Source organism: Sander lucioperca, chromosome 17 (genome assembly GCF_008315115.2).
Source record: "Sander lucioperca isolate FBNREF2018 chromosome 17, SLUC_FBN_1.2, whole genome shotgun sequence".
Classification (NCBI taxonomy): domain Eukaryota; kingdom Metazoa; phylum Chordata; class Actinopteri; order Perciformes; family Percidae; genus Sander; species Sander lucioperca.
This window is the reverse complement of record NC_050189.1, coordinates 10,301,024-10,320,659: the sequence shown is the minus strand read 5'-3', so window position 1 is coordinate 10,320,659 and position 19,636 is coordinate 10,301,024. Positions and strand designations below refer to the sequence as shown.

The 19,636-nt window shown below is 38.0% G+C and overlaps 1 protein-coding gene and 1 long non-coding RNA gene across 6 annotated transcripts; one reads left to right on the top strand and one right to left on the bottom strand.

Annotated features, from left to right (window-relative positions):
• Window positions 1-3,634: 3,634 nt before the first annotated feature.
• Window positions 3,635-16,062, top strand: LOC116053153 (myelin-oligodendrocyte glycoprotein-like). 5 transcript variants are annotated; one of them, XM_035993799.1, is made up of 5 exons: window positions 3,638-3,805; window positions 5,083-5,460; window positions 5,715-5,798; window positions 6,904-7,016; window positions 15,516-16,062. In XM_035993799.1, the coding sequence occupies exons 1-5, from the start codon at window positions 3,703-3,705 to the stop codon at window positions 15,537-15,539; spliced, it is 702 nt and encodes a 233-aa protein (XP_035849692.1). In that variant the 5' UTR covers window positions 3,638-3,702; the 3' UTR covers window positions 15,540-16,062. The 5 variants fall into 5 exon arrangements, with proteins under 5 accessions (XP_035849694.1, XP_035849692.1, XP_031159977.1 ...); XM_031304117.2 differs by lacking the exon at window positions 15,516-16,062 and adding an exon at window positions 7,130-7,416; XM_035993801.1 differs by lacking the exons at window positions 5,083-5,460; window positions 5,715-5,798; window positions 6,904-7,016; window positions 15,516-16,062 and adding exons at window positions 14,164-14,541; window positions 14,778-14,861; window positions 15,287-15,482 and having other exon boundaries at window positions 3,635-3,805.
• On the bottom strand, window positions 5,754-15,800 carry LOC116053155. The gene is made up of 3 exons (XR_004105757.2): window positions 15,697-15,800; window positions 7,317-7,451; window positions 5,754-5,765 (listed from the first exon to the last, which is right to left on the bottom strand). It is a non-coding gene; the product is annotated as an uncharacterized LOC116053155 (long non-coding RNA).
• Window positions 16,063-19,636: the final 3,574 nt, after the last annotated feature.

The following is a 19,636-nucleotide window of genomic DNA, read 5'->3' as shown; positions in this document are numbered from 1 at the left end:
CAAAGTCCACCATCTTGTGTCCTCCTTTTACAGACATATATTTCTCACTATTACCAGAATGTCCTTGGTGTTATACCAATACCAGCATAACTAACAGCAGGTGTTTTACACTGAAGTATTATTATATTTGGCATTATGTCATAATCAAGCAATGATGGTACTGTATAACTCTCAGTTCAAAATGTTATATTCCTTTTAAATAATTGATTTTATCTACATCTTCAATGTTCTTTGCCTTATGTACAGCACTGTGAATTGCTTCCGTGTTTGAAAAGGCGTTATGCAAATAGACTTTTATTGTTCAATACAAAAGCTGTTTAAAGCCAGTAAATTTCTTATCAAGGTGAACCAGATTGAAAAACATCCAAACAGCCCATCAAACTCTACTGGATTGCCCAACAGGATCTAACCTAGAAAGACGTAAAAACAAATTCTACAAAATGGAGTTGATTTAGATAGAAGATAGTTGATTTAAATGTAATTACATAATTATTATTTTTTTAAGTTTAAGTCTTGCATGGACTCTTCCCACAACAAATGTCAGTTTGACTGACAGTTCTAAATTTAAAACAGAGAGGCATGACACTAAGGTAAACTGCAAAACACCACTAATGACGTCCACACAGACAGAGTGAGAAACACACAGAAACAACCTCTGACAAACTCTGCTCGTTACTATTCATGAGCTCGCCCAGTTGCTCTGGGTAAAGGATGCTGATAGCCAGGCTCTCATTGGCTAGCTGTTAGCCAAAGAGAGTGGCAGGGCACCTTTAATGAACATGCATTTACATAAATACAAATCCCTAAAAATGATTCAAATAGCACACTGTGATCAATGTAATTACACAAATCTGCATTGTTTCTGCCTACTGGAGCGCTAAAGCAGGTGCTTTTTTTATGTCAGAATAAAATCCTACATTTTTTTTTAATCCAGAAAGAGACTGGTTGCTGCCACTTTTATGTCTGTACTGGACTACGGGGATGCTTTATACAAGTTAACTGGACACTGTGTATCATGGAGCTTAGAGGTTCATCACTGGTGTAAAGCCCTCATTCACCATTGTCGACTGTATGAACGTGTTGGATGGTCTTTGTCAACACATACTTAAAAACTGGCATATCTTCATTTACAAGGCTATTTTAGGTCTACTTCCCTCTTACCTTCTGACTTACATCAGAATAGTATGGGGAGAGTAGGCAGATGTGTCTGTGTGAAATGGAAGTGGCTTAAATCAAAATGCCCACTAGATGGCGGAAGTGTCTCCCATTTGAGGACAACTCCTCAGAAGCTATCTAGATGATATTGTGAAAGCACAAAGCATCATTCTATTGATCTATTCATACGTTTGCCTAGATATCTTTTGTCTTCTTTTGATTGTGTTCTTTTTGTTTTAATTAATCCTTTCTCATTGTCCTGTTAATTTGTGAGCTAGAAAATAACAGACCATTATCACTTTCGGAAAATATTGTTTAATTTATTTATTTTATTCAATTTATTCTGATACTCGATAACATTACACATTAAATGTAGTTGTCAGGTCCCTGTCTTTAATGCGTGGGGGCAACAATTTGTTTTATATGTGGATCACATACCATACACGTACCATCACATGGTACCTTAAAGGTTTTGATACTAGAAACATGGCTCCTTCTTTTTTCAGTGTCCTGGGAGTGTCCTGGGAGGGCTTTCCCAGCATGCACTAGAACTTGGCCACGTCCACAGGACAGGGCCTGACATGTGAGAACAGGCAACCATTCACACTCTACGTGTGCTGGTAGCCTGTGCGAAGAAACTAGACACAGTTGGTAGAACAAGCAAGGTAAGTTTCTAAAAAAAAAAGTCCAAATAACCAGCTGATCAGGTGAGAGAAAAAATATTCCTGTGATCAGGAAGGACTTCGGGTTTTTTCCAGCTATGATACAATATTTCCCTGATGTTGATGCCAGGTCACAAGATACCATGGATAAGAGAGAACAATGTGTATTGACGGTTAATTCCTCTCTTCATTCATCTCACATCAAAGAACACGAGCCACAGGAATTCATAGGGGATTTTTGAGTTCATTTTCAGGTAAAGCATTGATTTGTTGATTCTCAAGACATTTAGTTTAAACCTGACTCCCGACTTGGCTACCTGACTCCAGAGCTTTACATTTTGTTGTATCTCAAGACAGCTTTATTCTATTCAATTGTTTTATGACTTTGTCAATCATTTTCTTCCTAATTATGACTATGTGTCATTGTTTTCTGTTTTATAGTGGTTTAAAAAAATGTACTGGGGTTCTACCAAGAGCCTGGGTCTGTCCGAGGTTTCTTCCTAAAAGGGAGTTTTCCTCGCCACTGTCGCACTAAATGCTTGCTCTTGGGGGAATTACTGGAATTGTTGGGTCTTTGTAAATTATAGAGTGTGGTCTAGACCTACTCTATCTGTAAAGTGTCTTCAGATAACTCTTGTTATGATTTGATACTATAAAAAAAAGAATTGAATTCTGAATTGAATTTTGAATTTACTTGGAACCTCAACAGAAGTGACGTCATGCAGGAACGCATAGTGCACCTTTAAATGACAGGGTTTATTTCAATTTTTTTTTTTTTAAACCAGAATCAATGGAAGGTGAGTAGGCTTTTAAGTACTAATGTGTTGTACTTGGGATATTAGCTGCAATGCGTATGAAAGAAAAGTGTATTAAGAAAAAAAACCTTTTACACAACATGCAAATTAACAAACTTTCCTAAAATAATAGCCTAATAATTATAGTTGTTTTTTCAGATGACATACATAAGAAAAGTTAACATTCTGCTATCATGGTTGTTTCTGTATTTTAGTCTTGGCGTCCTAAGTGACTCTAGTCGGTAGTCCTTAAATGTTACACATGTCAGTAGGGTTCCAACAGGCTACATTTGGTTGAAAAGTCAAAGCTTTTTAAAAATCTAAAGAAAAATTCAACATTTTGGAAAAATACTTTTTTTGTTAAAAAAAAATTTTTCACTTATTGTTTTGCTGAAAAGGAGATGAGAAATGTGTTACTACTATCTTGCTGTACATCTAGGATAGAGCCAAGCTAGCTGTTTCTCCCTGCTTCCAGTCTTTATGCTACCATATTGTCTGTTGTCTGTTGTCTATAGCTTTATATTTAGGGAACAATAATAGGTGTCACTGTCAGTGTCAATTTATTTATATTATATGGCACGTTTAAAAACAACTGGGTTGACCAAAGTGCTTTACAAGGTAAAAACAACAATTGAATACAGAGTAGGGCTGGATGATTAATCGAAAAATAATCGTAACCGAAATTCAGAGCCTATAACCGACGTAATTTTACCAAGTCGGTTATTTCGGTCTTTTAATCCTATTAATATTTCCGCGGCTGCCCACTGTGTGTTAATGTACTTTCCCCTTAAAACATATTACGGCCACCGCGTGTGTAGTCACGTGACTCCACCCCGTCCAGTCTGCGACCATAGGTGCTTTCCGATCGGATAGTACTTGTACTTTTTAGAGGAAAAGTACACTTCTAAGCAGTTCTAAGAACTACTGGGACAAACCCAGGCTCTTGGTAGGCGGTGCCGGTTGGGGGTGTGATGAACAGTGAAAGTCACTATGACTAGAAATATCAGTTGTAGCTAGTAGTTCATCGCATAGCAGTCTAGATCATAGTTTCTCAGTTTTCTGTCTGTCTGTGGTATCGTTAACATAGTTAAATGGACGTGGAGGAGCTCGGTTTCAGCGTTTCTCCATCGCCTATAATCTTACGCTTCACTCTCGTCGTCCTGTTGCTGCTTGTCGGCTTCACAGCTGTTGAAGGTAAGCTCACTCAATAGCCTAGTGTCGTTACCACAGCAACGACTACAAACTAATGATATATTCAGCCTTAAAGATAGATTATCTTGTAGCCTGTCATGGAAATTAATCATTATCTCCAGTTTACATGTAAACAAGGAAAGATGTAACAATTTGTTTCTTATCATGTTATTCTGAGATGTGTTTTTCTGTTTTATTTCTCTAGACATTTGGTAACTGCTGCTTAAATTGGATTTGCTGAAATGATAATTCAATAATGATCATGGATGAAAAAAAAAACATTATTTGTCCATAACATATATAACATTTCAATAAGCTGAAGTAAAACCAAAGGGCTCAGTGTTTGTATAAAGTTTACTGACTGAAACTCAGAGAACGATATCAGAAAGTCCATCAATCTGTCTTCATGTCACCGGCTTAAGGTTTTACATGTAGTAATGTTACATGCGACATATGTTTTTATCCAGTTATGTGACACCCACTTTATCTTCTTAATGTTTGGATTGATATGATTTAAGGGGCCAAAACTCCTGTAATGCTAAATAGCCACTTTATCAGGTACACCTGCTGCAATTCAACAAAACAGCTCTGCCATAAATACCTTTACAAAGTTTATAATGTTCTGTTTTTGTTGATATTGTGAGAAATGTGTAAATTGAATTATGTGATTACTGACATCATAGTTAAGGTGGTGTTGCTCTGGGCTGCATTATATCTGACCTGTTTAAGTCAATTCATTCGGTCATAAAATGAGCTGCAGTCTAGATTAAAAACTTCTTTAAGCCTATGATATCTCAACCAAAATCTAATGATCTCTTAGACCCCATTGCTGTGTCATCAGGGGTTGTGGTGGTTTAAACTTTGGTTTAGTCGAAACCCGGTTGTTCTGTGTCGCACACCTGCTTTAACAGAGTTTTAATGTCATGGGTTCATTATGAGGGGCGATTGCTACTTTTAAGAACATTTTAGTAACTTTTAATAGTTGAAATCAATCGACAGTTTTGACAGTTCAGGTTTTTGGAGAAAACAAGATTCCCAGATTAATCGTAAAACATAATTTGGAGATTAATCAGTAATGAAAAAAATGTGCATTTGTAAGCCTGATGCGCCACTGTTGTAAAGTTATTGGTTCTGGAAACTGGATCTGAATTGATGGAAAGTTTCAGACTTATTTGTCAGTAAAACAATAGTGGAGATGTTTAAATCATCAGCATACAGTGAAACAGATCCCAGACTTCATTGGCTTCTTAGCAGGGTTTAAATTTAGCCTCCATTTTCAGGTGACTCTCGCGTGGTTGGTCCACTTCAGCCAATCGTGGCTGCTCCTGGTGATGATGTCATCCTGCCGTGTCACGTGGAGCCTCCGGAAACCGTGGTGGGAATGACGGTGGAGTGGTCGAGACCCGACCGTCAGCCGGACCCCAGAGATCGGCTGAGCCGGGTCGAATACGTGCATCTTTACCGGGACACCCGCGAGGTCCCGGACATGAAGATCTCATCGTACGTCGGTCGGACAGAACTGTTCACAGAAGGCCTGAGACACGGCAACATATCGCTCAAGATCACGAACGTGACGCTTGCAGACAAAGGGAGATTCAGATGTTTCATCCCAAAGTTAAACGGCCAAATACAGTCTTCAGTTGTTCAGCTTGTTGTTGGTGAGTTAGTCTGTTAAAAGATTGTGATCCAGATTAAAGCTGCAATAAAAATGTTGACGTAAAATTGATCGTATCAACATTTCTCGAATGCATTTGTTGCATGTATGTTGCATGCATGCAACATTTCTCAACATTTCTCGATGCCTCGAATATCTTTTTGTCAACAACTTATGTTCTTGCTGCCCCATAGCAAAGGTGTCTCCTTTAAATATTATTGTAAATCATTGCACTCTTTACACTTTTGTTTTTTCCAGAACGAAAATCTGCTACAACAGAGACGCCTCTGCAACCCAGAAGTCACCGAACTCCTGATCCGACAAACGAAGCGGATGGTAAAGGTGAGAAAAAGTTTTAAAATGCCAGCGTTATTAGTACAAACATTGGGTTTTAAGTTTTTTTATTCCTGTTTGGCAGGCCATCATTGTCAGTGGTAGACTCAGACATTCCTGCCTTGGATTCAAATTGCCTTTACACCAGGGGTCTCAAACTCAATTTACCTGGGGGCCATTCGAGTTAGAGTGTGGGTCAGGCTGGGCCGCGTCAAGTATTCAACAAAAGTATTCTTTGTTTGCTTTCTTAAATAAATCTTGTTGCCTCAATAGACATTTTTTAAGACCCGGTTCTTTCTCTCATCTCCCTGGTATTTTGTATACTCCTCAGCATGTCTAGTTGAGTAATGACGTCTGATGTCATATTCCTTGTACACCGCAACTTTCTCTGTGCATATGAGACATGTAGGGGTGCTCCGTCTCCCACTTTCACTGAACTTGCCTGTGCTCGTCGCCAACCTTTCTCTTCACAGCACGTTTTGAGAGAGACATGACTGGAACTGGGTGATGGCATATATTTTCCGTCACTCTGGAACACGTTTCAACCAAGTGACTAACGTTGATACTTCCCCAGGTACTTCACGGTTGGCTAGCTTGACAACCGTTGACAGCAAACGCCGCAGTCACGAGACTAGCTATGGTAGCCCGTAAGTGCTAAAAAAATAAAATAAAAGCGTGACAAGCGTGGCACACGCAACGACTCAGCAAAAAGGTGCGTTTCAGAACAACGCGCGGGCTGCACTGACACTAAACTTTGATGTCAAGTAAGGGGGCCACAAAGTATCAACCCGCGGGCCTCAATTGGCCCCCGGGCCGCAAGTTTGAGACCCGTAATTTCATGTCAATAATATTTCATTTCCCATTGCCCCACTGCCCATGCTTCACATTAAAAGCATATAACTACTCAAGAAACAACAAACACTTTGTTGTGATGAAACAACTGCATTCACTTTTACCACCGTTAACTACGGGCGTCACTAAATCAACAGGACCAAAATGAGAAGGATTATTACTTCAATGTCAGTGCTTTGGCTTGTATCAAACTTGACACGGAATCACATTCATGTTGTGTGTTAGCTCTCATCATCATTGTTTGTTTGATTCTCTTTGTCAGGTGGTTTGTCCAGTCAGAACATACTGACTGTGGTTGTCTGCGTTGTCCTGATGATCCTGGTTGTTGTTGTTGGAGTCATAGTTTATTTACCACAGAAGTGTCAAAAACAAAAAGTAAGTCAGAATCAATTTTGAGTTTGTGTTTTCTTATTGTCAAAAGAAAACACACAATTCCTTTCTCTCAGTTGACTAATTATTACTTTTTATTTTTGAAATTGTCCCTCCAGCTTATATTGGTACCGACTGTCTAAGTGCACATTGGTGGACACCGACAAAGATGAGAACACTTCCCGCTTTTCTCAGCAGGATATTTCCAATTAGTTTGAGGAGTCAAACCAGCAACTCTTCCAGCTACAGATGGACTCACTGGATCTGCAGGAGCGAGGCTTTTTTATGTTGTAGAAGAAAGCAGACCCCCACCAAAAGTCCTGTAAGTTTCTCTGATCTGGAGAGTCTTAAATGTGAAATAGAAGATCTGTTATTTGTACAGTTGTTGACTTCATGTCATGAAGGGGAAAATAAATTTGAAGGCATCAGGATTATTTGCACCTGCTGTGTCTGGACTGAAACAGTTTTTTTTTTTGTATAGTATTTTAATTTTTTGAATGAATTCTTTTTTTAATTTATTCTGTTCTAATTTAATTACGTGTTATGTTCTATATGTGTGATGTGAAGAGGCTACAAACATTCAATTGTAACTGTCAAGTTATGTCTTAACGTATTCTAAACTCTTGTTCTGTTGTTATATGCTGTTTTTATTCTAAGATGTTTCAATAAAAGCGGGCCTTTTATTGGTTAAACATTGTTCTTGTGATCTAACAGATAACCTTTGTTAATGTTGCACTTAAAATATTTTTTTCGGATTGATTTGTCAGTTCTATGTTGTGCTGTGTGTGAAGAAATTATGAGCACAGATATTCAGATGTTAAAAGCTACCTCTTGTGTTACGCTGCTCAAGCAAGCACATTGTATTGCATGTTCCTTAAAGTTATGTTTTAGGATATAGGTCAGGCTTTCATTTTAACCTTATAGCTTTTCTTATTTCTGTACCATTCTCTGTTATTGATTCAATTCATTGTTTGCACTTTAGATTCTTCTGCAAAGGTTGTTGTACTTCTTGTGTAAGTCTTTCTCAAATGTGACTTCTTGACGATTTTGTTTGTTTTAAATCAAACGTCAATTTGATGAGTAATCGCCACATCTGAAGTGAAGTAGCTCTGTAATCTCATGCAATGAATAATTGTATGAAGAAACTTCACAGTCGGTAACAAGAAAAGTAAGTTTCTAAAAAAAAAGTCCAAATAACTTGCTGATCAGGAACTGTTTTTTTTTTTTTTTTTTTTTTTAGAATGGTGATAAAGTATTTATTTATGTTGATGCCAGGAGAGTAACAAGATACGGTGAGAAAACAGCTTGTGCATTTAAGGTTATTTCCTGTCTTGATTAATCTCAGCTCAGGAGTCACAGGCACTCAGGGAGTCTTAGGGGATATTTTTAGATCTTTTTCAGGTAAAGCATTGATTTGGTGATTTGCTAGTTAAGACATTTAGGTTAATCCTACCAACTGGGGTACCTGCAGACCCCAGAGGTTATTTTGAAAGTGGGTTTTACTGAGACCAATGTCTAAATATAAAAAATAAAAAAGTGTTGAAGTTTGAATGACTGTATTTAAATTATTTTATTGTAACCCTGGTTGGTTTCACCAAAAAAATATAACACAAATGTTAATTTTAAATTACTGAAAACTAAATGAAACCAGAATCAACAGATGGTACATAAGCTTTCACATATTTAACTGATATGTAATGTACCTTGGATATTAGCTGCAATGTGTATTAAAGGAAAGTGTGTATTTTGTATTTTACACAACATGCAAATTAAGAAACCTTCCTAAAATAATAATAATCCGATTTTTTTTGTGGATGACATACTTGCATAATAATGTTTTGAGAAGACAAGTTGGTAGTTGATGGTTGTTTCTGTTGTTGGTTATTCTTGGGTTCCTCAGGGACTCTAGTTGGTAGTCCTTGAATGTTATTACGGTATGTAGAATGTACTTTGGTAGCCTGGTAGGGTTAAAACAAGCTAAACTTGGTTGCAAAGTCAAAGCTTTTTAGACAACTAACTAAAAATGCTTTTATTTTTATTTTGTTTGCTGAAAGTGAGATTAGAAATCTCACCTAATCTCGTACAGATACGAGATTAGACGTATCTGTACGCCTTTCGATAGCGCAAAGCTATCTGTTTCTCCCCGTCTTAATGCTAAGATAAACTACCAACTGTTTGCAGTAGCTTTATATTTAGTGAACATGAGTGGTATCAATCTCTTCATCTACAAACTCTGTGCCAGAAAACAAGATTATTTCCTGAAACGTCAGACTTTGCCTTTTAAATCTACCTGTTATTTGATTACCATTTCAAATACTAAATGTTATCGTGAAACAGCTCCTAACCACACATTGAAATGCAGCGATGTAAATGCAGTTGAAACAATTATCAGTGCCTAATAAGGTTCTGTTGATCAGGTATAAAAGTTGAGGCATGAGATAGGTGTGAGCTCATAGTGGAAAAATAATAAATAAAAGCCACATATAAGTGAAGTAAATCAAAAGGAATGAAGAAGTTCCTATTCAAAGAGGCTATGCTGTACTTTAAATAAATAGATACTATTGTTTCTAAAAATAGGATTGGAAACGAGTCAAAGAGGTTGAAACTACACACTCACGCTTATTGACTTTCTAATCTCCCAAATATGAGTAAGATAATGTAGGCCTACATATGTTGCCTTTGACAAACACAGAAAAACTCCCTGTGGTGTTTGAGTTGTGCAGTCTTTAGCTCAGATTAGTTTCACAAAATATTCAATTCCAACGTTGTGCTTTTGTACAAGAGCAAAAGAGGTGGGGGTGAACCCACTGAACCAGACACTGAGCTCTCATTAGGGTTCAAACCAAAGTGCTAGAAACCTAGTCTCACTTTGCCAGACCATCCACACGCTGCAGAGCGGAGGAGGGTCTGGCTAGTCCACACAGCATTCGGGGATGGGAGAAAAACGTGCTTTGGTTTATTGGCATTGTTAGGCCTGCTGCTGCTGCTAGATAGCTCTCTGTCTCTGCTCTCCCCCTTCCCTCTTTCTGTCATTGATTGCAGGAGTGAAGCCTGGTGTGCGGGAGTCAGGGTTCCAGCTGCAGCTCATTCACCACAATCACCTCAGCTTTAAATACCCCAGTCAACGTTCCACTCATCGTCAGATCATAGTCAAGATGACTACGTTAGTCTAGCTGCTGACTTCACCACTTGTATTAAACTCTTGTGTGTTTTGCTCGCTCTGATTTTTTTCCTGTTTTTGACCACAGCTCTTGGAACCTGACTCCTGCTGCCACTTCACTCCTGCTATCCACCATTCCTGCCATCCTCCATTCCGGCCATTCCCATTCCTCCTCTCCACATTGGATCTCAGGATTATTGGACACGGACCTTGGATATTACGGTACCTCTCCCGCTCTGTACCCTGGATCTGAAATCTTTGGAATTGGACTTTGCTTTTCCGGTTGCTTTTGATCTTGGACATTTTACAATAAACCTGTTAAACTTTCATTTGACTCTGTGTTATTGTCTGCACTTGGGTTCAACCTTAGTTTCACTCATAACAGGCATTTCTTTAAACCAATCACAATCGTCATGGGCGGCGCTAAGCTCCGCACGGAGCCGATGCAAAATAGTCGTGCGAGAGAAAACTCAGATTGGACAGATAGTTTTGCTAGTTGTCTTAATTTACCTTGCATAGATCTGAGGAGCAGTTAACCATAGTCCTCATAAATCCACCAGGTTTTATAATTACAACAAAAAAGAAAGCGGAAGGAAACAGAAATCGGCGAAAAAAACATGCATCCGGCGGAATTTCCTGTGGCACTGGAGCAATCCGGGAAGTGGAACGTCAAGGATATAGACTAGTAGAATCCTAACAAGAGCCCTAAATGTAATTTAAAGACTTATGGGAGCAGCTGAAAAAGAAGATAATATCAGCCTGTCTTGCTAGAGTCAGTTAAGCACTAGTTGTATTTTGAAAACTGTAGGCCCATGTCACATGCTGTGGTATCATTTAGGTTCAGTATTTTTATGCATATTTTTACACTAAGTTGAGCTATAATGCAGAGTAACCTACCGAAGCATAAAGTTATAACTTTCTGTTTATTAACATTTAATAATAAAATAATATAAATTCTGTAGACTAATTCAAACTGTGTTTGGAAAATAGCCTAGGTTTACTTTATCTTTTATTTAAAGATATATTCTAAATTGTAATTTTTAGTAACTTGTACCAAGTTTGCTAGCTGAGTCAGTCACAAGACAGTTATAATCAAAACCCAATTGTCTGAGTCATAGTCATGATGTCCTCACAACTGAGTCATGGTTGTGACTTCATAACATCATTTGATCATCATGGGAGACAACTGTCAGCTGAATTCCAGGATCAAATATCACACATGTTAACAAACCATAAATAGCCTATATATCTATGTTAACAAACCGTATGGCACTTCAGGTTCATTTAAACCTACACTTCAAACAGACTAAACTATAACAAGGCAATACACCAACAATTTGGCTAAATATCAAATTAAACTGTTATTAAACCTGTGCCCTTAACACACTCCCCCCTTCTGACTCTCTGCATGGTCAGTACCGACTCTGCGAGACTGTTGAGGCAAAACTCTCTGCTTGCTCGAAGAAATTGTAGCTTCCATCACTGACTTAACTTCCGCGAACAAATCTCCTGACTGTCCCAATCATGGATTACATAAAGCAATTATCACCGTGCCATTAACAGGTGAGCCTGTTCCCTGACAGAGTAGCCTAGTGTAAACTTTTTTTCTGTTTTATTTCTCTAGACATTTGGTAACTGCTGCTTAAATTAGATTTGCTGAAATGATAATTCAATAATGATCATAGTGTAAACTAGGCTACTTGTTGATCTTTAAGGTTTCTGCTTAATTATGATTATTATAGGCTATGTATCAGTTAATTATGTTTGCAATTTCAATTTCAATGCTGGAAAGGGGGGAAACGAAATGACAATCGACTAATTAACATACATGATGAGACTACGATATAGTAGCTAGTAGCTTGGGAGGGTATTCCCCTTCAGTATTGTTTTGTTCCTTCCCACAGTTTCAGCAGGCATGTTTTTTTTGTCATGGGTTGTAGTCTCGACACAACAGTCAGCACAGCTGCACTTGATCTCAGTTTTCTGTCTGTCTGTCGTATCGTTCAGTTAAATGGACGTGGAGAAGCTGAGTTGCAGCATTTTTCTCTCGCCTATAATCTTACGCTCCACTCTCGTTGTCCTAGTGCTGCACTTTGGCTTCACAGCTGTTGAAGGTAAGCTCACACAATAGTGTTGTTACCACAGCAACGACTACAAACTAATGATATATTCAGCCTTAAAGATAGATTATCTAGTAGCCTGTCATGGAAATTAATTAATATCTCCAGTTTACATGTAAACAAGAAAAGATGTAACAATTTGTTTCTTGTCATGTTATTCTGAGATGTGTTTTTTTTCTGTTATATTTCTCTAGACATTTGGTAACTGCTGCTTAAATTAGATTTGCTGAAATGATAATTCAATAATGATCATTGATGAAAAAAACATTCTTTTCTCCATAACATAAATTACATTTCAATAAGCTGAAGTAATACAAAAAGGCTCAGATTTTGTATGAAGTTTACTGACAGAGAAGAGCTTTTAACCCTTGTGTTGTCCTCGGGTCAAATTTGACCCGTCCTCAAAGTTTTTCATATCAGAAATATGGGTTTCTTTGAACCAAAATGCCCAAATATAACATGGATGCATGGATGTGCGTTGTATGGAACCCATACAACGTTCTTTGCAGGTAAAATGAATGATTACTTTCATTGAACTTTGGGTGTTTTATTCAATTTTTATAACATTTGAAAAACGTGTTTAAATGGTTTTAAAACAGTACCGTGACTAAACCTTGACATAAACCAGTCTGTGATTCACTCAACATCCTTTAATCTTAACTATTAGTCAAAATAATTCATAATTTCTGCCTTTTTAACTCAAAAAATAGGTATAATGTCATATAAATTAGGTTTATTGACCATGAATTTAAAACAAAACATTGAAAAAAAGTGAACGTTTTTTTTAAAGTGTCAAAAGCATAAAAAAAGAGCCAAAAATGCTGAAAAAAGCACCAACAATTCAATTGCACTTTTGACCTGGATGGACAACTAGTTCATGGTCGAAGGGAAGACAACACAAGGGTTATTAAAATCACTTTATCAGGTACACCTTGGTACAGTTGCAATCTCTGCCATAATCTACCTTTACCAAGTTTATAATGTTCACTTTTTATATTTAAAGTAATGGAGTACTATGTGGGATGTGACAGATAAGTCACAACTTCTGTTCCCCTTTCTCAGCTTTGTTTGACCTTTTTTAGGCAATTCATTCTGACATAACATTATCAGCAGTCTATTTAAAACTGGTTTAAGCCTGTGATGTCTGACTCTGGAACAAAATCACATGATCTCTTAGACCCCATTGCTGTGTTGTATTGCGGTGGTTTAAACCTTTGGTTTGGTCGAAACCGGGTTGCTATGTTCTGTGTCGCACACCTGTTTTAACAGAGTTTAAATGTCATGGTTTGAGTGGGAGGGGAGATTACTGTTAAGATCATTTTATTAACTACTAATAGTTTAAATCATTATCATTTTTGACAGTGCAAAAAAAAAAAAAAAGGTTTATAGCTAAAACAATTAGCCAGTCAATTAATCGATGGATTTTTTTGATAATCGCTTAATCATTTGAGTCATTTATCAAGAACAACTTAGATTTGTCTGCTTTTATCTATTTTGTGTCATAGTAAACTCAATATTTTGGGGTTTGGGAGCATTTGTCGGACCAAACAAGATATTTGAAGACATCACCTTGCTTGGAAACTGGGATTTTAACATTTTGGAAACCAAACTAATCACCAATTAATCGTAAAAATAAATGGGAAGTTAATCAGTAGGCTAACGTGAAACAAATGTGCATTTGTAAGCTTGCTGTTTAGCACCACTGTTGTAAAGTTATTGGTTCAGGAAACTAGGTATGAATGTAGGGAAAGTTGTCACACTCGTTTGTCAGTAAAACAATAGTGGAGATGTTTAAATCATCAGCATACAGTGAAACAGATCCCAAACTTCAATGGCTTCTTAGCAGGGTTTAAATTGATCCTCCATTGCTCAGGTGAATCTCACGTGGTTGGTCCATTTCAGCCAATCGTGGCTGCTCCTGGTGATGACGTCATCCTGCCGTGTCACGTGGAGCCTCCGGAAAACGTGGTGGGACTGACGGTGGAGTGGTCGAGGCCCGACCGTCAGCCGGACCCCAGAGATCGGCTGAGCCGGGTCGAATATGTGCATCTTTACCGGGACACCCGCGAAGTCCCGGACATGAAGATCTCATCGTACGTCGGTCGGACAGAACTGTTCACAGAAGGCCTGAGACATGGCAACATATCGCTCAAGATCACAAACGTGACGCTTGCAGACAAAGGGAAATTCAGATGTTTCATCCCAAAGTTAAATGGCCAAATACAGTCTTCAGTTGTTCAGCTTGTCGTTGGTGAGTTAGTCTGTTAAAAGATTGTGATCCAGATTAAAGCTGCAATAATTAATTTGATTGATCATATCAACATTTTGTCTTGTCTATACAGTGCTAAAAATATAATATACAAGATCAGTGCCTCGAATATCTTTTTGTCAACAACTTATGTTCTTGCTGCCCCATAGCAAAGGGCCGTTGTCTCCTTTAAATATTATTGTAAATCATTGCACTCTTTACACTTTTGTTTTTTCCAGAACGAAAATCTTCTACAACAGAGACGCCTCTGCAACCCAGAAGTCACCAAACTCCTGATCCGAGGGAAGAGGCGGATGGTAAAGGTGAGAAAAAGTCTTAAAATGCCAACATTATTAGTTTCTTTATTCCTGTTTGGCAGGCCACCATTGTCAGTGGCAGACTCCGCCATTCACTGGATTCAAATTGCCTTTACACACATGCAGGAAACGATGCATGCATCTAGTGTAATTTCATGTCAATAATATTTCATTTCCCATTGCCCTACTGCCCATGCTTCACATTAAAAGCGTAGAACTACTCAACAAAACAACAAACACTTTGTTGTGATGTTAAACTGCACATACGTTTACCACCGTTAACTACAGGCGTCACTAAATCAACAGGACCAAAAAGAGAAGGATTATTACTTCAATGTCAGTGCTTTGGCTTGTATCAAACCTGACACGGAATCACATTCATGTTGTGTGTTAGCTCTCATCATCATTGTTTGTTTGATTCTTTTTGTCAGGTGGTTTGTCCAGTCAGAACATACTGACTGTGGTTGTCTGCGTTGTGCTGATCATCCTGGTTGTTGTTGGAGTCATAGTTTATTTACAAAAGTAAGTGGAGTCAAAAACAAAAAGTAAGTCAGAATCAATTTTGTGTTTATGTGTTTTTTTATTGGCAAAAGAAAACACACAATTCCTTTCTCTCAGTTGACTAATTATTACTTTTTATTTTTGAAATTGTCCCTCCAGCTTATATTGGTACCGACTGTCTAAGTGCACATTGGTGGACACCGCCACCTACCAAAAGTCCTGTAAGTTTCTCTGATCTGGAGAGTCTTAAATGTGAAATAGAAGATCTGTTATTTGTACAGTTGCTGACTTCATGTCATGAAGGGGAAAATAAATTTGAAGACATGATGATTTTTTGCACCTGCTGTGTCTGGACTGAAACAGGTTTTTTTTTGTATAGTTTCACCCTATTTGAATTTTGTTTCCATAGCTTTGCATGTGGCTGGACGTGGCAGTAGTGAATCACAGTTTACATTTAAAAGTTTACATTTAAATGGAAGACGTTGTTCAGGGAAAAGTTAAAGGGATCTCTGCTTTGTTACTTCCCTTACTTTTTTTTTTTTATTTTATTCTGTTCTAACTTAATTATGTGTTATGTTCTATGTGTGTGACCTGAAGAGGCTACAACTTACATTTAATTGTGTTGTGAAATACGAGATATTTAAACCTTGTAACAGTGACTGTCAAGTTATGTCTTAACGTATTCTAAACTCTCGTTCTGTTGTTATATGCTGTTTTTATTCTAAGATGTTTCAATAAAAGCGGGCCTTTTATTGGTTAAACATTGTTCTTGTGATCTAACAGATAACCTTTGTTAATGTTGCACTTCAAATAATTTTTTTTCAGATTGATTTGTCAGTTCTATGTTGTGCTGTGTGTGAAGAAAGTATGAGCACAGTTGATTATTCAGATGTTAAAAGCTACCTCTTGTGTTACGCTGCTCAAGCAAGCACATTGTATTGTGACTTCTTGATGATTTCGTTTGTTTTAAATCAAAAGTCAATTTGATGAGTAATCGCCACATCTGAAGTGAAGTAGCTCTGTAATCTCATGCAATGAATAGTTGTGTGAAGAAACTTCACAGTCGGTAACAAGCAAAGTAAGTTTCTAAAAAAAAAAAGGTCCAAATATAGCTGATCAGGAACTGTTTTTTTTAGAACGGTGATACAGTATTTCCTTATGTTGATGCCAGGAGAGTAACAAGATACGATGAGAAAACAGCTTGTGCATTTAAGGTTATTTCCTGTCTTGATTAATCTCAGCTCAGGAGTCACAGGCACTCAGGGAGTCTTAGGGGATATTTTTAGATCTTTTTCAGGTAAAGCATTGATTTGGTGATTTGCAAGTTAAGACATTTAGGTTAAGAAATTTAGGTTAATCCTACCGACTGCAGACCCCAGAGGTTATTTTGAAAGTGGGATTACTGAGAACAAGTTATGTTTTAGGATATAGGTCAGGCATTCATTTTAACCTTATAGCGTTTCTTATTTCTGTTATTGATTAAATTCATTGTTTGCACTTTAGATTCTTCTCTTCTCTTCTCTTCCTCAAATGTGACTTCTCAACGATTTCGTTTGTTTTAAATCAAAAGTAATTTTGATGAGTAATCGCCACATCTGAAGTAAAGTATAGCTCTGTAATCTCATGCAATGAATAGTTGTCTGATGTTTTTTTTTTCTCTCCAAATGATGACAGTGTTTTAACATCATATGAGCTGTGACTAATATATCTGTGCTGAAGGTCACGTAATCTTAGCTGCTTATCTCTGTGACAGTAATTAGGTAAAGGTACTTTATTGTCACATTCACACACATGTAACGAAAATAATTCTTTCTCTCTCTTTAACTCATCCCTCAAGGGAGCAGCAGGCAGCCCAGGGAACTCCAGATCTGAGACAGTGCCTTGATCAAGGGCACTGTCTGGAGAACCTAATCTACATGTTTTTGATGGTTGGGGAAACCAGAGAAACCCATGCAAATATGGGGAGAACATACATATTCACACAGAAAAGCCTGCCACGACCAGGATTCGAACTCAGAACCTTCTTGCTGTGAGGCCGCAGTGCTAACCATTGGGCCGCCATGCTGCAATAATACGTGCTTATAGGATATGTGTTAGTTTTAATTTATATGGTTTAATATTAAACCATGATATGTCTTGTTTTCACTTCATGAAAGTTGAAAGCTTTTGGCAATACTAGTTGTGGGCTCCAGGTATTAAAGGGGCGCTATGCAGTTTTGGCCATTTCTTCGCTATTTTCTCACTTTTTGCTCGCAGGTTTCTCTATAGAGCTCCCCCTACAGCTTCGGAATAGATATTTGGCAGCTCCTATGTTGACTTGTGTCTGACTCCTCGCTCGGTCAGTCTGGCGTTTTGTCTTTCTCTGTTCCTCCAACAATGCTTTCCTAGCTTTCTGCTTCTTTTTTACTGGCTCAGCCATGACGATAGTGTGAAAAACTCCATCGCTACCTTGTTCGCCAGCCGAAAGTTGCAAGGGTGGTTTTTCCGCTCACGGGCACTAGGGCGGGAGCGAGACGACCACCATTCAACCCGAAAAAAAGTCATATAACCATTCCAATGACTCCGAAGCTGTTCAGTTAAGGTAAATGATGCTAAAAAAAACTGCATATAGTTCCCCTTTAAGTTCAGATGAGAACCAACATTGATGCCAATTTAAGCCACAGCTTCTGTTATAACATCCTCTGCTAAGTTAAAGATCTTTAAGAGCCACTCACACAAAGATAATTGTTAGATATTGAGTGCAGAGAACATCAGCTCGATAAAAATGTTCATTAGAGTCACGCTAATAAACACAAACATTTGTTCAGCCATTTTTTGCCATTTTAGTGAGAACATGTTTCAGACAAAAATCAACACCAAGACAGGCAACAGAATTTGAAATTGAAAGTTGAGACTTTTTGAAAAGTCTTTTTTATTTCTCTCATAAAGTTAAATTCTAATGTGTTTCCCCTCTGGTTGTTTCTGTTCGTCAGTGCTAAAAAATATTTTGATTGAGGAAGACCTTGCAGAAAAAACAACAGACGTTACTTTTGATATTTAACTGAATCATTTCCTGCTCTGGAACAAGTACGACAATTGTGTTATCCAGAGTTCATGGAAACTTTGGGGTTTTTTTTCTGTCCCAGAAACTGAGACTCTATAGTTTCACCTAACCCTAACCCATAAAGGTAGGCTACATTAACATAGAGCTTGTGCGGTTTCTCAGTTTCCCCAACAATCCCATGGGTCTTATGTGGGTAAGTCAGCTGTTTGCAGGGTTCGAATTACGTGGGGGCCCATGGGAGCTGAGCTCCCATAGAGAGAGGATGAGCTCCCATGAGAAAGCAGTAAAATCATACACCTGTGGGGGTCTCTAAAAATCATCAGCACCATTATTTAAATCACAAATAAAGCAATTTTCCCAAACACACGGAGCTCTGAAGCAGACCTGTACGTCGCTTAGTGTCCACTCGAGCAGCGGCACAGACCACGGAGCTGCTGCAGCGCGCCTTCCGTCCGTAGTCTGTAGCCTACAGCTTCAGGTTATAAAGGACGCGCTCTGCTGTCGACATGCTGCGGCAGATGTTTCCCGTTTGTGCTCCGTGTATTTCTGCAGTAGTTTCGGTTTCCCACCTCCGATGTAGAGCAGCGTTCAGCCACTTCCCTAAACCTTCTCTCATTCAGAGACCAGAGACCCAAACGGGGCTGTGTGTCTGAGATCTACCGTATCAGCAGACCAATCACGTAATGCACAGCAGACTATGGTGCAGGTAGATTTTCGGAAATATAGTGACTTTATTCTTGTAATAGCCTATTATCACTTTATTTTTCTCAAAATATCACGATGAGATATATTATGAATGTGCACGTTTTGAACACGAGCAGTAATCTTGCTCAAACACATCTGAAATATTACAGTCCAGGGGTTTATTAATCCATTAAAATGAATAATGTATCATTGAGGTGAATAATTGTCATATGCACATTTAAGGAGGTTACTTCCTCAACAAAAGACGCAAAAGAGTAAATGATGCCTCTAGAGGCTACATGTGTGCTGACTCAGATAGAATTAGAAAAGTCGATCTACAGGAGAATAAATAGCAATACAGAATGCCTGAGAGCCTTATTGTAATATATTCCATTATGTTTTTATATTTGGATTGTAATCTATGTTTCCCTTTACATAAAGCTATTTCCAGCATACATTTATTCAGAAAAAGGTAAATATGTGCATAACAATTCACCAGAATGCAGGAAATGAAATGTTTAATGCTCAAAATTTGCTGCTCATAGACTACTTT

Coding starts and splice junctions, on each gene's coding strand:
- LOC116053153 (XM_035993799.1), top strand. CDS start 3,703: ATGGACGTGGAGGAGCTCGGTTTCAGCGTTTCTCCATCGCCTATAATC. Junction 5,799..6,903: donor AAACGAAGCGGATGGTAAAG/GTGAGAAAAAGT, acceptor TCTCTTTGTCAG/GTGGTTTGTCCAGTCAGAAC. Junction 7,017..15,515: donor AGAAGTGTCAAAAACAAAAA/GTAAGTCAGAAT, acceptor TTGTCCCTCCAG/CTTATATTGGTACCGACTGT.